Source organism: Centrocercus urophasianus, unplaced genomic scaffold, assembly GCF_019232065.1.
Source record: "Centrocercus urophasianus isolate 14NV4802_14NV808 unplaced genomic scaffold, USGS_Curo_1.0 seq_9, whole genome shotgun sequence".
NCBI lineage: Eukaryota > Metazoa > Chordata > Aves > Galliformes > Phasianidae > Centrocercus > Centrocercus urophasianus.
Window position 1 is genome coordinate 14,093,669 of NW_024885532.1, and position 15,417 is coordinate 14,109,085.

Sequence of the window (15,417 nt, forward strand, 5' to 3'; positions counted from 1 at the left end):
AAGCTACTGTAAGTCTCCCTGAACAGCCCCAGCTTTCTCAGCCTGTCCTCATAGGGAAGGTGTACCATCCAATGGACTATGTGGGGAAACAGTTGACTTTCTGGGCTGTGAGGGCACATTGCTGGCTCATGCTCAGCTTGCAATCCACCAATATTCTCAGGTCCTCTTCAGCGGGGCTGTGCTCAATCCTTTCATTCCCTAACTTGTACTGATAGTGTGGGATGCCATGACCCAGTTGCAAGACTTCAGACTTGGCTTTGTTAAACCTCATGAGGTACTCCTGGGCCCACTGCTTGAGCTTATTTAAGTCTCCCTGGATATCATTCCATCCCTTGTCTGTGTGTCAATCTCACCACACAGATTGGTGTCATCTGCAATCTTGCTGAGGATTCAATTGAAGAGCATCAGGCCCAGTACTGACTCCTGAGGGATACCACTTGCCACTGATCTCATCTGAATACTGAGCCATTAACCATCACTCTGTGTACAATCTCACAATCAGTTCCTCATATACTGAGCAGTCCACCCATCAAATCCATATCTTTCCAATTTGGAGAGAAGGATATTGTAGAGGACCATGTCAAAAGCCTTAATGAAATCCAAATAGATGACATCACTGGCTCTTCTCTTGTCCATCGATGCAGTCATAGAAGAATATGCTGCTTGGTCAGAGAGGACTTGCCACTGGTGAAGCTGTCCAGATTGTCTCATGTTATTTCTTTCGCTTCCACGTGGCTTAGCATAGCTTCCAGGAGGATCTGTTACTCTTATGTTGCAGTAGTCTTTTTGGAAAGCAGTCGTGTAGAAAAAAGGCCTCATATTTAATGATACCACATATTTTTCATTTCAGTTGGCAGTTTTTGTATGAATAGTGTTTGATTTCTGTTCATTCTTGTTTCATTTTGATGGCCTAGATAAGCTTTCAACTATCTAAGAGAATGGGGAAAATATTCATTATTTGTTGTTATTGAAATTATTCTTGTGATTCCTTTCCAATTATTTTTTGTAAAAACAGTGCTTACTATTTCTGTAAAGGTGACTGATTTATGTAGAGGTGACATTCTAACAAGTAATAAAATATTTGATATTATGGCACACAGTCTGACTTCAGAAATTCACCACTCTATCAAAGTGGATGGAACTGTGCAATATACACTCCAAAAAGAAAGCTTGCTCCACAGGGACCCTCTCTCTGCATTTTCACCAATTTAATTCTGTTGCCTTTGGGTGAACTGCACTTCATTTGTACTCATGTAAATGAGGAAAACAATCATATGTAAAGTACCAGAGGAGGCATAGGAAGATTTTAAAATGAAACATTCTCTGTGCATTTCACCTTTTCTTAAGCTACACTCACTGATCTCCATGGATTATATAAGTACCTTTAGATTCAGAGTGTAAGACAAAATAACATTTCTGCTCGCATAACATTTTATTCTAAGTAAAATTTTAGATGGCAAAGAAGGGATCTTCTGAAGCCGGTTGGAAATGTAACTTCAGATATCAGAGGAGCATATTTTTGGTAGATACAAATAAGTATTTGTATGAGATTGTATTAAGATGACTTTCTGCTTTCAAGGGAAGTTACTGAAAAAGCTTTTAGAACTATGATATAATTCTCCAAGAACACAGAACTTGTATGAAATATCTGAGGTATCTGTTGGGAGTACTTTGGAAGAGACATGTTTTCTGCTGCAACTAAAAGCACTGTTTGATATAAAGTTTTCTGAGGATTTTGTTCACTATATGATGGCAAAGGAGTGGATAAACAATTCTGTACAGAATAATAAAATCCTTTTTGAATAGGGTGCACTGAAGGCTTGTTTGCAATTTGGGCTTTTTGCTCTACTAAGAATAGATTTGAAATTGTCCAACTTTCCAGATACATTCCTCTTAATTTAACATTCTCTCTGGGAAGCATTCTTTTCTCCAATAAAAGAGAACAGTAAAAAGGGCTGGTACTGCCTTGGTACCTTATTTTAGACTATATTTTCAAATACATGTGATTTTCTGGATTAAATTGTTCAGAATTACTGTGGTTCTATTTGTTTGTCAAGGTGGATAAGCAATTCAATTCCTATTGTAATATGCAGTTTTGAAGGTTCTTCATACTTGGTAACCTACTGAACTTTCCCTCCACAATTATCTTACAGTCACACACGTATACAGCCATTCTTATTCAAGACCTGGAAGACATGGTATTTTAAGGTGCCTGAGAATTCTGAGGGAACCTGAAGTACATAGTACTATTTATTTTCAGCAGTTAGTAACACAGAATGAACATCCATTAATGCTCCCACATTGAACGCATTTAGTTGTAGTTTTAAAGATCTGCTGTTTTTGCTTTTTAGAGTCTCAGTGTTGATTAACAATATCCTAATAAAAAGCTTAATAGAGCATTAAATTAAAAAAGAAATCTTATTCTTATGAGACAGCTATTTCAGCTGGTAGTTCACTATACAGAACAACAAAAAATAACATCCTGCTCTGGCATCTGAAAATCTGTTGCCTGGTGCAACAACATGTTACACAGTCAGCCTTCAGAAACCAAACTGATGTTTAACATAGCATTTTAGTGATACAATGCATATGTTTGGTAACACCAAGCTATGGCATCTGAATTTTTTGAATTTTTTTAATAAAAAGATATACATCTTCCTTCAACAGAAATTTGCTCACATTTTGCTCTATGTATGACCAATATTGGGTTGCTGGGGAGGTGGGCTATCTAAAGACCTATAGTAAGAATGACACACCTTTTTATTTAAATATTATTGCTTTTTAGGCACTGAAATTTGGAGATATGCCGAAGTACTTGTGGGAGATTTGGGTACCTGACAAACCATGGGTGGTAAGATACCAGATCCACTGAAATAAATAAAATAAACATTTAATTTTCAGTTAGGTAATTTGGGCCCTGCTGTAACTGAATTCAACGGGCAAAAATCCTGCAGGACGTAAAGGACATTCTGCAACTTTATTCAAGCTCATATCCTCTTTTTTTCAATATTTTCACACTGGTTTGAGGTTGAAGTAATGCTTATAGTGAACAAGAACTACCATCTAAGGGGAATGGGGAATTACTCACCTGAAGGTCGTAATACGATTCTTTTGTTATTTTTATGAAGATAAACTCTTGCCATCAGAACAAATCACAGTTCACAGGTGGGCCTACCGAATAGTACCATTCTCCAGCAATTTTCTTTGTTAGTTCTGTATAACACTCTGGACTCCAACCTAGTAGTAAGCCAAGGAAAATAACAGTCTCCTTTGAAGCACCATGTGGGCTTCTCTGAAAATGAGTCCAGCAGATGCTGGCTGTTGTTCACTTTCAGGGTCAGTAATCAGAGAACCAGGGTTGAGTGTTCTGATTTCTAAAATTCTGGAATAAGAGGAGCTATGGTCTATTTAGATTCACAGTTTCTTCTCTGTGCAGAACTCCAGTCTAATCCATCAGCTTCCATGCTCCTTCTTAAATAATAATAATAATTATAACAACAATAATAATCTTGTGTATGTGTGTGTGTGTGTCCTTATTTTATTTATTTCACTTGAGAAATAAAGTACAGTAGAATCCAAATAGAACTTTCAGGATCTCTTCACTGTCAGCTTTTTGAAGAGAGCCTGTCTAAACTTATATTACAAAATGCTATGTGGAAGTTCAGAACTATGATGTCTTTTGAAGGTTAAAAATAATAACTGCAATCTGAATTTGGTTGCATCTTATGATACTTTTAATTACATTTAAGCTTATTTACATTTGTTCAAACTGAAAGCTTACAGTAAGTCTCTTCCTCCATCATTTAGCCTTCTTTCACCAAAACTAACCATTCTATGGCAGCTGCTTTAAGCTACATCAGAGAAAGAAAATTTCCTCGAAAATGACAAGTTTCTAATGACAGACATTCAACTTAAAATTATATTTCCTTGCTACAGAATACTTAGCTTTTTAGCCTTAATAGACTTTTTTTTTTTTTTTCCCCCTCAGTCTTGACATTTCACAGATAGGAGAATTGCTTTCATTTCCTACTGTAAAATATTCTGAATGAGATTTTTGAATTTCAGTAAGTGTACTATATAATACAGACATCTGGATATCGAACGTATTTCTTCTCTCTGATTATAAGGAATGCTGTTTTTATATATTAGTTCAGTAACATGAAAGTTGAAGGAAATATTGAAGGAAAAAAAGATCGTCATATGCAGGACAAAGTAAAATGAGCACGCTAATAATTGGGATTAGGCTTCAGCTACTAAAAATATAGGTACCTACGCATAAGTAGCTATACTTACATTCCTATTTTAAGCAATGGAAAATGGACACCTAATTAGACCATTCTGAACTACATAAATTGCTCTGAAAGTAACACCTCCTATTTATTTCCATGGAAACTACTACAGACACAAAGAACACAATAACACTATTTAACAGAAGGAATTATCAGATGCAAAACTATAATTGTCAACGTATTCACTGCAATTGGCTGTGCATTTCTGCCAGCTATGAACAAGAGACACATGCTGCGCTCATAAAAATTTGAACCACTGTCACCACTGATGAAATGCATCACCCATCACTTCACTATTTGGTTACCATAAAAGTTCAGCAATTACGATTGTCAGCGGCTGCCTTTTTTTTTCTGCATGGAACAATTCAATGACAGACCTCTGCTTTGTATGTGCTATCATGTCATTTTGTCAGTCTGCCCTTTTTTTTTGACACCATTTTGTCAGTCTGCCCTTCTGCTGCCATCTGTTGGGCAGTAATAAAATGGAATGGTGGGAATAATCAGACTACTGTCAGAGCAACAGCTCCTCTGCCTCTGATGTTTTGTGAGCCAACATTAAACAATAGGAGGCATTCAGTCAGTGGAATATCAAATGGAACTAAACATGCACCTTAGCCTCTAGCTCTGTTTTTTGATGCCTCTTTGTATTTGGGTACAAGTTTGCACTGTTTTAGAAGTTGTGACTTCTAATACTTGATTTCAGTGGATACTAATTACAAAATATTGAGTCCCATGTATAGTCTTACATCAAAGACCAAGATCAATATTTCTCACCTTTTTTGAGAGGAAGTATAATTCTATACATTACCTTTTAAAAGCTGATCTTTCAAGAGTTACAGTTGTCAGGAAAATCATTTTAATGGAAATTGGATGTTAACTTATAGAAACTAAGTTCTAAAGTCACTCAAGTAGAGGGAAATTTCCAAAGTTTTAAACTAATTTCTGGAAGATTTTACATGTTCTGAATTCATGCTCCTAATCAGACAAATCTTTTCAGTTAGTTAGTTTTAGTATATAAAGAGAGTTAAACAAAAGAGTAAACTATTTGCCATGCTTGTTGTATTTATTTATTTTTTAACACATATATGTGATTCTCTTTGCTCTGTTTGATGAAATTTAGGGTGGAATTTTTATGTTTTTTTTTTAATTTTATTTTTATGCATTTTTATGTATTATTATTTTTATGCAATTATTATGTATTTTTACTTGTTTTTGTTTTGTTTTGTTTTGTTTTGTTTTGTTTTGTTTTATGGCAGCAGGCTTCATTCCCACTGATGTAAACATTCAGCTTTGAAAAATACTTTCAACTACTTGATTTATAGAAACCACTTATAATATTTTTTTTTCAATTTTCATACTGATATGTCATCATACTCTGAGAAATAGCAAAATAGTGTTGATGGTCCATAGAATGAATGAAAACTAATCATTTTTTTCAATTTATTATTGAGAATGAATAAAGATGTTTTGCTTTTATTATTTTTTTATATTTTAATGGTTGAATTACCTGTGAGTTCTTTCTTTGCTCATGCAAACAGCAATTACATAGCCTCTTTCTGAAGACTTTTTGGCAAAGCACATTCTCAAAGCACATTCAGAGTAACTTAGTTTGTAACAGAAGGAAAAACAAGCAAACAAACAAACAAAGAATAACAACAAAACCCCTCCTTAAAAAAGGGTTCACACCCCATGGATTTTCTATTTTTTTGAAGTTAGATTTCAGTCATTGCTTTTAATAGTAGTTGGTAGCTGGGCCCAAACATTAGATGCAGAAGTTTTTGGGTAATAGTATGGTATACCTGTTTATCAGCAGTTCAGATGCCATGATTTCGTGGATGAACTAGTATGGAATGGGATGGAAATAGGAACAAAAACACAGCACTCAGTGATGAGTAATCTAAAATGTACTTAGCATGTGAGACAAATTTTAGCAGATAGATGGCAATTTCACTTCTATGAAATTTATTCTACAGCACACATACATGACCACACACATACTGACATCACTTCTTTCATTCTAGTTCAGATCAACATGCAGAACCAGGACACTGACTCCAACTATGCAGCATGTCTGGGTCATGATTGGCAGCTGGGGCCCTGTACGCAGCAGCTCATGCTCAGATCTCTTTATGATGCTGGATATCCATGGATGTGTTTACCAATGAATGGTTATTATCTTAATTGTATGTTGCTTTCTAAATCATGTCGTTGGCATAAGCCACAAATCAAGCTAGTGGGCCATGCAGTCTTGTGTCTTTATTTACATATCCTCAGGCCGGTTTCCTTGGTATAATCCATATGTAAAGACAACTAGCAGTTGTCACTGAGGGCTCTATCACTCTCTGGTCTCCCACCCCACTGTTACAGCAGTGTGAAGTCAGCAACAATTTCAGCATGGAGTACATGCATAAAGACATGCTTTGTCTTTAAGCTTATAGTGAGTTAATTTAGTTATTTGTAGAGGGGCAGATGTAGTCATGGTGGCATTTATGTGATCAGTGCTTTTGAGTAGACTCTACCTCACGAGATGTAGTTAAAATGATACCTTCTAGGAATGTAATGATCCATTCCTTTGGGGAAGAGAACTCCCTCCCTATACACATCTGAGAGTTTGCATGCATACAGGGAAAAAAACAAAAGAATGCATGGAATAGTCAAAAGCAAAAGGAAGGGGTAGACTTGTGATGGATGGATGGAGTGCATGATGTTCACGACTGAGCTTGTCCTAAAGTTCTTTGAGAGATTAAAGAGATACTGAACTGTCAGTAAAGACATAAGTTAAAAGATAAAATCTGCGTGTACTCAGGTATCTCATTTGAGTATGTTCCTTGTAAATGGCTTGGTTTCCAATCAGTAGACTGTGTAGAAACTATTCTGCATAAAAAGTTTTTGAAGCTGTGTATTTTTCTCAACTGTTCAGGCTAGATGATAATTGATTGAGTCAGGATTCTGAGAATTTGAATGCTCTGTAAATTTTATTTTTGGAGTCTTCATATGTAGATGCTGTTATTAACCTGAAAGAAACTTCCAACAATTTGTATTTTGTTCTGACCATAACTTTCAATGCCCATCTAAAAGAAGACTAAAGAAAAGCCTTAACTTGAGTGTAATTCACCCAAGAGATGTTGGACGAATAATGATCTTACTTATATCTGGTTTTATTTTGATCTTCTTTCCAAAAGTAAGCTGCTTTTTTAGTTCAGAATCATTTAAATAAATAAAAAAAAAATACTGGTCTACTAAGTACTATTTTTCTGTCTCAATTGCAGTTTAATAAAACTGACAGGTATTTATATAAAGGCTTCCATTTGTATCTTGACTTCATTTCTCCCTAATTAGTAGTGTTCAATGTGCCATTCTGATTTTTCTTTCACCCTCTTGGTGCCTGCATCTCCCTATGGGTATCCCAGCTGTTTTCTTTTCTTTCTGTAATTGAAATTAAACTTGTTGCAGCCTGTAATTGTTAGTGAGTCTAACTATCTAATGTTTTCTGCGAGACAGATGTACTGCAGAAGCAGATGAAGTGCCATATGGAAAACAAAGCGCCCTACTGGGGTGAAGATAGATCTGTTCTACTTTTATTATACGATATTCCAATACCTTGATCAACAGGATCCTGTGTGTTTTAGAAAGTTAAGAGTGTGATATGTGTAGAAAAAATGACATATATGGTATACTAATTAACATGGTTAGGCCATGTCTGTCTGTTGCCTTAAACAACTGTACATCCAGACTGCTCATACATATTAACACTGTGGCATTGTGACATGGTTTAGAGACGGGACTCTGTATACTAGGTTGATAGTTCGGCTTGATGATCTTGAAGGCTTTTTTCATCATTGATGATTCAATGATCCTATTATTCTATATTATCCTCCTTGTCTGTGCTTTTCTGTTGTGATGTTAGCAAGTCCTATTCCACAGTCTGAACAGTGTTATAACACATCTAATGCCCCACTTGAGAATGTAAATTTAGATTTTATGTCTCAGCCTTGTTTTGGCATCTAGTGAAAATCATAATCTTTTATAAAGAGTGTTTCTTTTTGTCTCTCGGGGAAGTATTCCCTACAAATCTGTTTTGGAAGCAGGACTCTGCTGTCAGTATTTAAATATATGACAGTTTTACCTTTTCTTAAACTATGTGACGCTTTGAATCAGAAAATCATAGAATCACAGCAAGTTTTGGGTTGAAGGGACCTTAGAGGTTCCAGCCCCACTGCCCTGGACAGTGTTGCCAGCCTGTTCCTTAAAGCCCCATCCAACCTAGGCTTGAATGCCTCCAGAGGTGAGGTATCCACAGCATCTGCAGACTACCTGTTCCACTTGCTCATCACTTCTGAATAAAGGATTTCCTTTTAATTAAAGAATTTCTCCCTAAATATATAAAATAAGATGTTATTTTTACTTATATCTGTCTCTCCATAAATAGAGATAGAAGACACCATTAGTCATGAATTATTAATTGTAAATAATATTTAAATATTTTAAAATATGTGGGTTTTGATCTATTAGATATCTCCTCTAGTTCCTACATTAAAGAGACTACATAGTTTAAATAGCTCTCTTCTACCTCTTGCTTCTTTTCATGGCAAAAACATACAGTAATTAAATATAGGACAAAAGGGAAGTCATAGGTTAAGAACTTGGCTGCTGAATTTCTTGAGATATTTTTGAGGCATGTTTTCTTAACAGAAATAATGTAATAGTCTCCTATGAGGATTTTTTTCATATCTGATTTTAACAGGAGCCTCATGTGTTCCTTCCAGTGCTACTAACAGCAAGAGGTCATCAGTACATCTGAATCAGGCAGACTTAAGGCTTTGAGCAATTGTATCTGTAACTAAGAGTGAAGACCTAGCTTAAAATCAAATATCACACTTATTCTGTACTGTTCCTTACTCTAAGAATTGTTATACCCTGTGTAAAGTTCAGCAAAATTTCTCCTGGGGTAGCAAAGTTCCTTTAGGTGTATCTATACAAATATTAGCTTTCTGGTGAATACTTAAGAAGAGATTTGGAAGAAAGCTAGTTATTCTCTAACTCTTCAGATTATACCTTGTTTCTCAGGGATCTGAGGAAAAACAGAGGTGGGACTACTTTACATTGCTCACAATCACAGTGAAGATTACTCTAACCAAAGATGTATCCGTCATGGAGGAGAGAAAGAGCTGAGTAATCAAATAATCTTAATTTAAATGTCATAACTACAATTAGAAGAAACATCCTTCTACCAAATTTTGTTGTGATTTTCCAATCTGTGTTTTGAAAATATCCTTGAGGATTTCCACTCTGCAGGAAGAAGAGAAAGAAAATATGGCTTTTCATCAAGTTTCCTGATATTTTTTCATGATATGTTACTCTAGGTTAGTGTGGGGCTGTCAGTTGTGTCTTGCGAACAGATCAGCTTCTAACTCTATCACCCCTTATCCTGAAAAACAATCTGAACCAGCTAATTGTACTTTCTGACTGACTTTAATGGAACCAAAAAAAGTGTCAGAAGGGGAAAAGGTTTTGTAGTATTATTATTATTTTTTTTTCCTAGCATCTTCTGACTTATTTGTGTGTATGTGTAAAAGATCGATCTCATATTGTGCAAAGTAGTACAATACTTTTATTGTTATTACAGTATCACCTTATTTGACGCTGTCTCATTCAGATTATTTATCTGATAATACTTTTAATAGCATTATCGGAGTACTTTAGGCAGTCAAAAATTGAACTTATATAAAAATGTGTATATAAAATATACACATATAAAAATGTGTAATGTTTAGGAAGATTAACTTTGATAAATTACACAGAAAAAAAATTATTATCCACTGAAAATTTATTTAAGAATGAAAGTTGTAAATGTATTAAGTCTAGGCATGTTGAAAGGACCTTCAGAGGTCATTTGCTGCAGTGCTCTAATCAGAGAGCTAATTTAGATGAGGTTGTTCAGGGCCTTGCTAAGGTTAAGTTTTGAATATTTCTAAGGATATCTCCAAGGCTTGCCACAGTCTTGCTAGGTTCCCTGTTCCCCAGTTTGATCACTTTTGTGAAAAACTCTTCCTTCATACCAACTTCCTTGTATCAACATTTTCGGTTATCAGTCTATCACTGTGCACCTGCAAGAAGTGCCTTGCTTTATATCTCCCTGTCCTACCACAATCAGTTGAAAGTGCAATTAAATCTCCCCTCAGTCTTCTCGGGATAAAGCACATGAAGCTCTTGTAGCCCCTTTTCATATGCTTCAGCTTCCAACCAGCTCTGAAGTAGAAAACATGCAGAATGTAATAGTTTATTTTTATTTGAAACAATAATGACTCCCTTATAACATCCTGCTTACTGAACTGGTTTCTACCTTCTGCTGTGGATTTCCCAAATTCTTCAGTCTCCCAAATCCTGGAACAGGCACACTGAAGCTGATATTCTTGAGACTGTCATTATGAGTAGAAACTTAGCTTTTCCTATGTCATATGTCATTAGATTCCCTATGACTTTGAGTAGCACTACCAAATTTTCCTTTGCCTTCCATTTGCTGATGAGACACCTTTCTTTTTATGATTCACAATCCTAGTCCTCATTAGTGTCAACTTCAAGAAAACACTGCCTTCTGTAGCTTAAATAAACTCAGTCAAAACTCACTGTTATCAATGCTGACCCTATGCAGTGTTTGCTTGAATTTGGAGCTTTTCTTGTGCTTCAAGGAAGTTGACATCGATCTGCCAGTACTTCTGGATTCTTTTGTCCTCCAAGGCAGTTTCCTACCAGACCTTACAAAGCAAATCCATGAAGTTTATAAGTGCTTTTCAAATTTTATTATTGACTATTTTATTTTTATTTTATTATTTTGAGTAATTGGTCCTACTGAGTCCCTCCTCGAGTTCGTCATTCACCTGTATGAAAGTAGATTTTGATAATTGCCAAAAATCTCTTGATGTTTTTGTCCTTTCAGAAAATCGCCAGATATTTCACTTGCCCTTGATCACCACCCCAATTACTCCTGACTGTAAAATTTCCAAAGTTTCCAGTTTTCTGAAGAAGGCTTCTTTTCCTTTTTCTGATCAATCAGTCTGTATCAGAAACTTGCAGCTGCACCCATCATGATCTTTACTTGTCAACAGTACAGAACACAACCACTTTCCACTTTTCCAATGGAATCTGTACTGGTCCCCAGCAATTTGTTTTCCACTCCTCATGTGTTTGAGTACAGGTACTTGAGGCAAATACTCTGGCTGTGTTGTATTCACAGGGGATACTTCACGTCTGTCAAGCAGCACTCTCAGCACTTCCTTGCTTTCTCCTATCCCTCCTCTAATTCTCAGATTTTTGGTCACTATCTCCTTCCCTTCACTAGATTAGCAAGTCTAGTCTCACTTGATTAAACATCCCATGAAATAAATGTTTTCATAAATACATTTATATGTACATACAAAATATTTCTGCATTTATTTGTCCATGCATAAATGCTGCTAGCAGGTTATGAAGAGAACAGACACTTTGTGTGTGTTGTTATGCACTTGTGCAATAAAAGAGAAAGAGAGGAATGTAAAAACTTCGAGTACTAAATAATTCTCTTTTTGTTTGTGAGTATTGCCTTCAATTCTTTATCTTCTTTATGCTTTGCTGGTAGTGTTATCTTTCTGTCTGATTTTTTCAGATGATACAAGTTGTTTTGTTTTTTGTTTCATTTGTTTGTTTTTAAGTATCATTGAAGTGAGAAGCAGAAAGCAGTCATGCATATGCCTGGCCAATTTGACAGTGTTGGTTTATTCTTCTTGTAGAGATGGTGTTGAAATGTTTTGAAAAGCCTGGCCCTGTAGAGGGTTTCAAAACACAGGAGTTAAAGAGATGCAACAACTGCCATGTCCTTTTCTTCTAGAAATATAAATGTACATAAAAATGATAATTGCAAAATCAACATGCAGTGTTGTAAGCAAATTTGAACTGGAATACTGAACAATGCTATCAAAAAATGAATTTTACAATCCATAGATTTATTTTGTTTTAAAGCTTGATTTCCTTTGAGGGAAAAATGGTTTTCATATATCTAAATATTTTGAGGAATATATGCATCTGTTACTTAATGTTATTGAGATAGCAGTCTCTTTTGGTAGGAGGATGTGACACGTTATGTTTTGTTTAATTTTTTTGTAAGAAATTCAATTTATAAGAATTCTCTGGGACATTTCTGTTTGTATACCATTATTCTGCGTTAATTTATTTTCCTAAACTAGTAGTTATTGTCAGTGGGAGAGAATAGTAACTATGCACAAGAACTATTCTTTTCAAGTTTTTTTTCATTGTCCAATCCCTACTAAAATAAACTGTCTTTCCATAGTGAAAGAAATGTTTTCAGATACATTTTTTTGTTGGGAAGGAAAAAAATTAAAAGAACATTATGTTCCATAATTTGAAAGTTTTATTTTTGGTGTTAAATGCTAAGGTGGAGGAAAATAAAAATGTAAAAGTATGGTTTGCAACACTATAAAATTTAATTTTTTTTTTTTTTTTTTCCTGTCTATATACACTGAGTGGACAAATAGTCTGAATTTTATAAGCATGGAAAGCATTTTATTCTGAAAATTGTCAATAGTTCTGATCCTTTGAAATTAATTATCAGTATTTAATAAGGTATATTTTAAATCCTCAAAGCTTGGACTTTCTTATAGCAGTCACAGAAGATTGACTATACACTTGTGGATACATGAAAGTAGTGATCAGGAGATAGCACGAAGTGAAGTGGCTGTTACTGCACGTCCTTAGGTTTGACTGTGTACTCCAAATCATAGAGATTTAATACAAGAGTTTTTTTTGTTTGATTGTTTCTTTGCATGTTTTTCTTCTCTATACAATATCCACAGTGCCTTTTTTTGCGTTATACCATTCTGTTGCCAGAAACAGTAAACTCATTAATAACTACCCTTTCCTATATACTTCCTTAAAGTAGAATAGAGTAAGTCATTATATTTTGCTTCATAGTCTTTCCCTGGCTCTCAAAAAGCTCCTGGAGTCCTACCAGATTTTGTTAGGTTCAGAATCAGAGGCTTTATAAAAATGAATGCTGCCACATGTAATGGGCAGCAATTATTTTGTACACTTTTGAATTTACATAATTGGCCCTCAGTTTTTAATTTGATGCTTTAGATTAAATCTGATCTGGGGGAATCAATGAAAGGTGAGACAAAGTCTAGGCAGCTTCAGTGGTTAGAAGTCAACAGCTTTGACTGCATGCCAACTGACATCCAGGTTCACTTTTTATGTTTCACATATTTTTTATTTTCTAACCTTTTACCAAAACATTGCTACATCAAGCTTTGATAGTGGGAGGAAAGAATTAGTATGCTTAATAAATCATTGCTTGTTACCCTACATTGTACTTTTAAGAAGTTCAAAGTAACAGATGAAAAGTATAAGCAACAAAAATAGATATTTTACACAATTTCTGTCAAGGTTTCAGCTGCTGTGCCCGTTGCTCTGACAGCCTTCATTGCCACTGATTTAAGTCAAGTCATTGGTGGAGGGTAAAAGCCCATGGATGAATGTATACAACACAGAATGATGCATCTAAGCTATCTATTATTCAAGCTCACTGTTTACAATATTAATGTGGGACATTTTGTGTTTCCCACAAAATAATCTTTGCCTTTTTTGTATTTAGAAATAAGATGTTCGTGATGAATAAATACAGCAGTTAAACTGAATGTTAGCAATAAACTGCATGCAGTTAACAGAGATTTCCCTTTCCTCTCTTAATAATGGAATTAAATGTATGCTGTGGGTGTCTGTATGTTAAAAAAACAAATACAGCTCTCAGTGTAATTTTATCTATATATAGCTTGTGTGTGTGTGGTGTTATTTTTCCTATATTATTTGTCACGTGAAAGCTGATATGCAATGATCAGTTAAGTTGAGGGAAGTTTTATGGAAAGTCACCAACCCATCCAATAAAAAAACCCAGATGTGTGGAGCCTTACAATGTCCATTTCCATTTTATAATGTAAATCAATCCTTGAGATGTCTGTGGTTCCTAACACAAGGCCCTCTAGACAATGTGTAATGTAATGACTTTTGGTAGCAATAGTGACAGAAAGCAAAGACCAGAATTAGAAATCATGATATCAGGAGATTGCAGGACTGATGGTGCCTGCTGATTCTTCATTGATTGCACAAAGGCCCCTGGCATATGTGCTGCACAATCCACACTGCACCCTCTGGTTATGAAATGTAGCTTTTTGTTACAAGTAAATGCCTTCTTACAATATTTATTTTTTTAATTACATGTACAACTAATATTGAAGGGTCTTTCAGGGAATCTCTTATGTCATGTTTTTATTTTATTTTTTTCCAATTGGCTCAATCTATCCTGCTTGAAGTAAGTCTGAAAGAACAGTAGGTGTTTGATCTTGCTCTGATTAAAGTCAGTGCAAAATTGGATTTGAATTTAAAGGCACAAGTTCAGTCTATTGACAGGAAAAAAAAGGAAAAAGAAAAAAGGAAAAAGAAAAAAGAAAAAAGAAAGCCTTTCCAACACATTTAGGATATTTCCAGTATGGAATGGGAACTCAGAAAATGAAAGCTTACAATTGTTTACTCACACTTTTATTTTGCTAGACATTTGTTAAACAACCACAAACTTCTTTGACATGTCATTATTCACTGTAAATTTTGAGTTTAGAGAAACGAAAAGCTAGGAGCAGTAAATTAGGTCATTATTCTGTAATTCTTACTATTCTTTAAGTTCTACCTCAATATTACTTCTGGAATTTACATTCAAATTCTGTTTTTAAAATCTTGATATATAAACTGCCAATGATTCACTTTGGTACTGGGTAGTCTGTAAGTACTCAGTATTCTTTAAGTCAGGTTTATATAACTAAAATCTGCGGCTTCACTGTGAATGCAATGTGAATACACCAGAAGCAAACTGGCTGAAAAAAATATTTTGTTGTCAGATCTGTGAATCCCAACTTTAGGCAAAAAGCGGTGACCTTTGTGAGCAGTCCATGTGAGAAGATGTATCATCCCACAGCTGGATTTTAGGAATGCATAGCATGGACTGACTATACAGAATTCAGCGTGATGCACCACCAATCACAATTCCTATTTGGAGGCAAATGAAAGCAGAGGAGCCTGCTTTCTATTT

General features: G+C 35.1%; 1 protein-coding gene across 7 annotated transcripts in view; it reads left to right on the plus strand.

Annotated features, from left to right (window-relative positions):
* PCDH9 (protocadherin 9) overlaps positions 1–15,417 on the plus strand; it is a 703,877-nt gene that overhangs the window by 320,527 nt on the left and 367,933 nt on the right. Inside the window, exon 6 of one of the 7 annotated variants that reach the window (XM_042838943.1) lies at positions 11,806–11,819. The exons of 5 other annotated variants lie outside the window; for them this stretch is intronic. In XM_042838943.1, coding sequence (XP_042694877.1) covers positions 11,806–11,819 — 14 coding nt within the window. Of the gene's footprint in view, positions 1–2,785; positions 2,852–11,805; positions 11,820–15,417 lie in introns of all 7 variants that reach the window. One more of the 7 variants, XM_042838946.1, reaches the window with a different exon arrangement.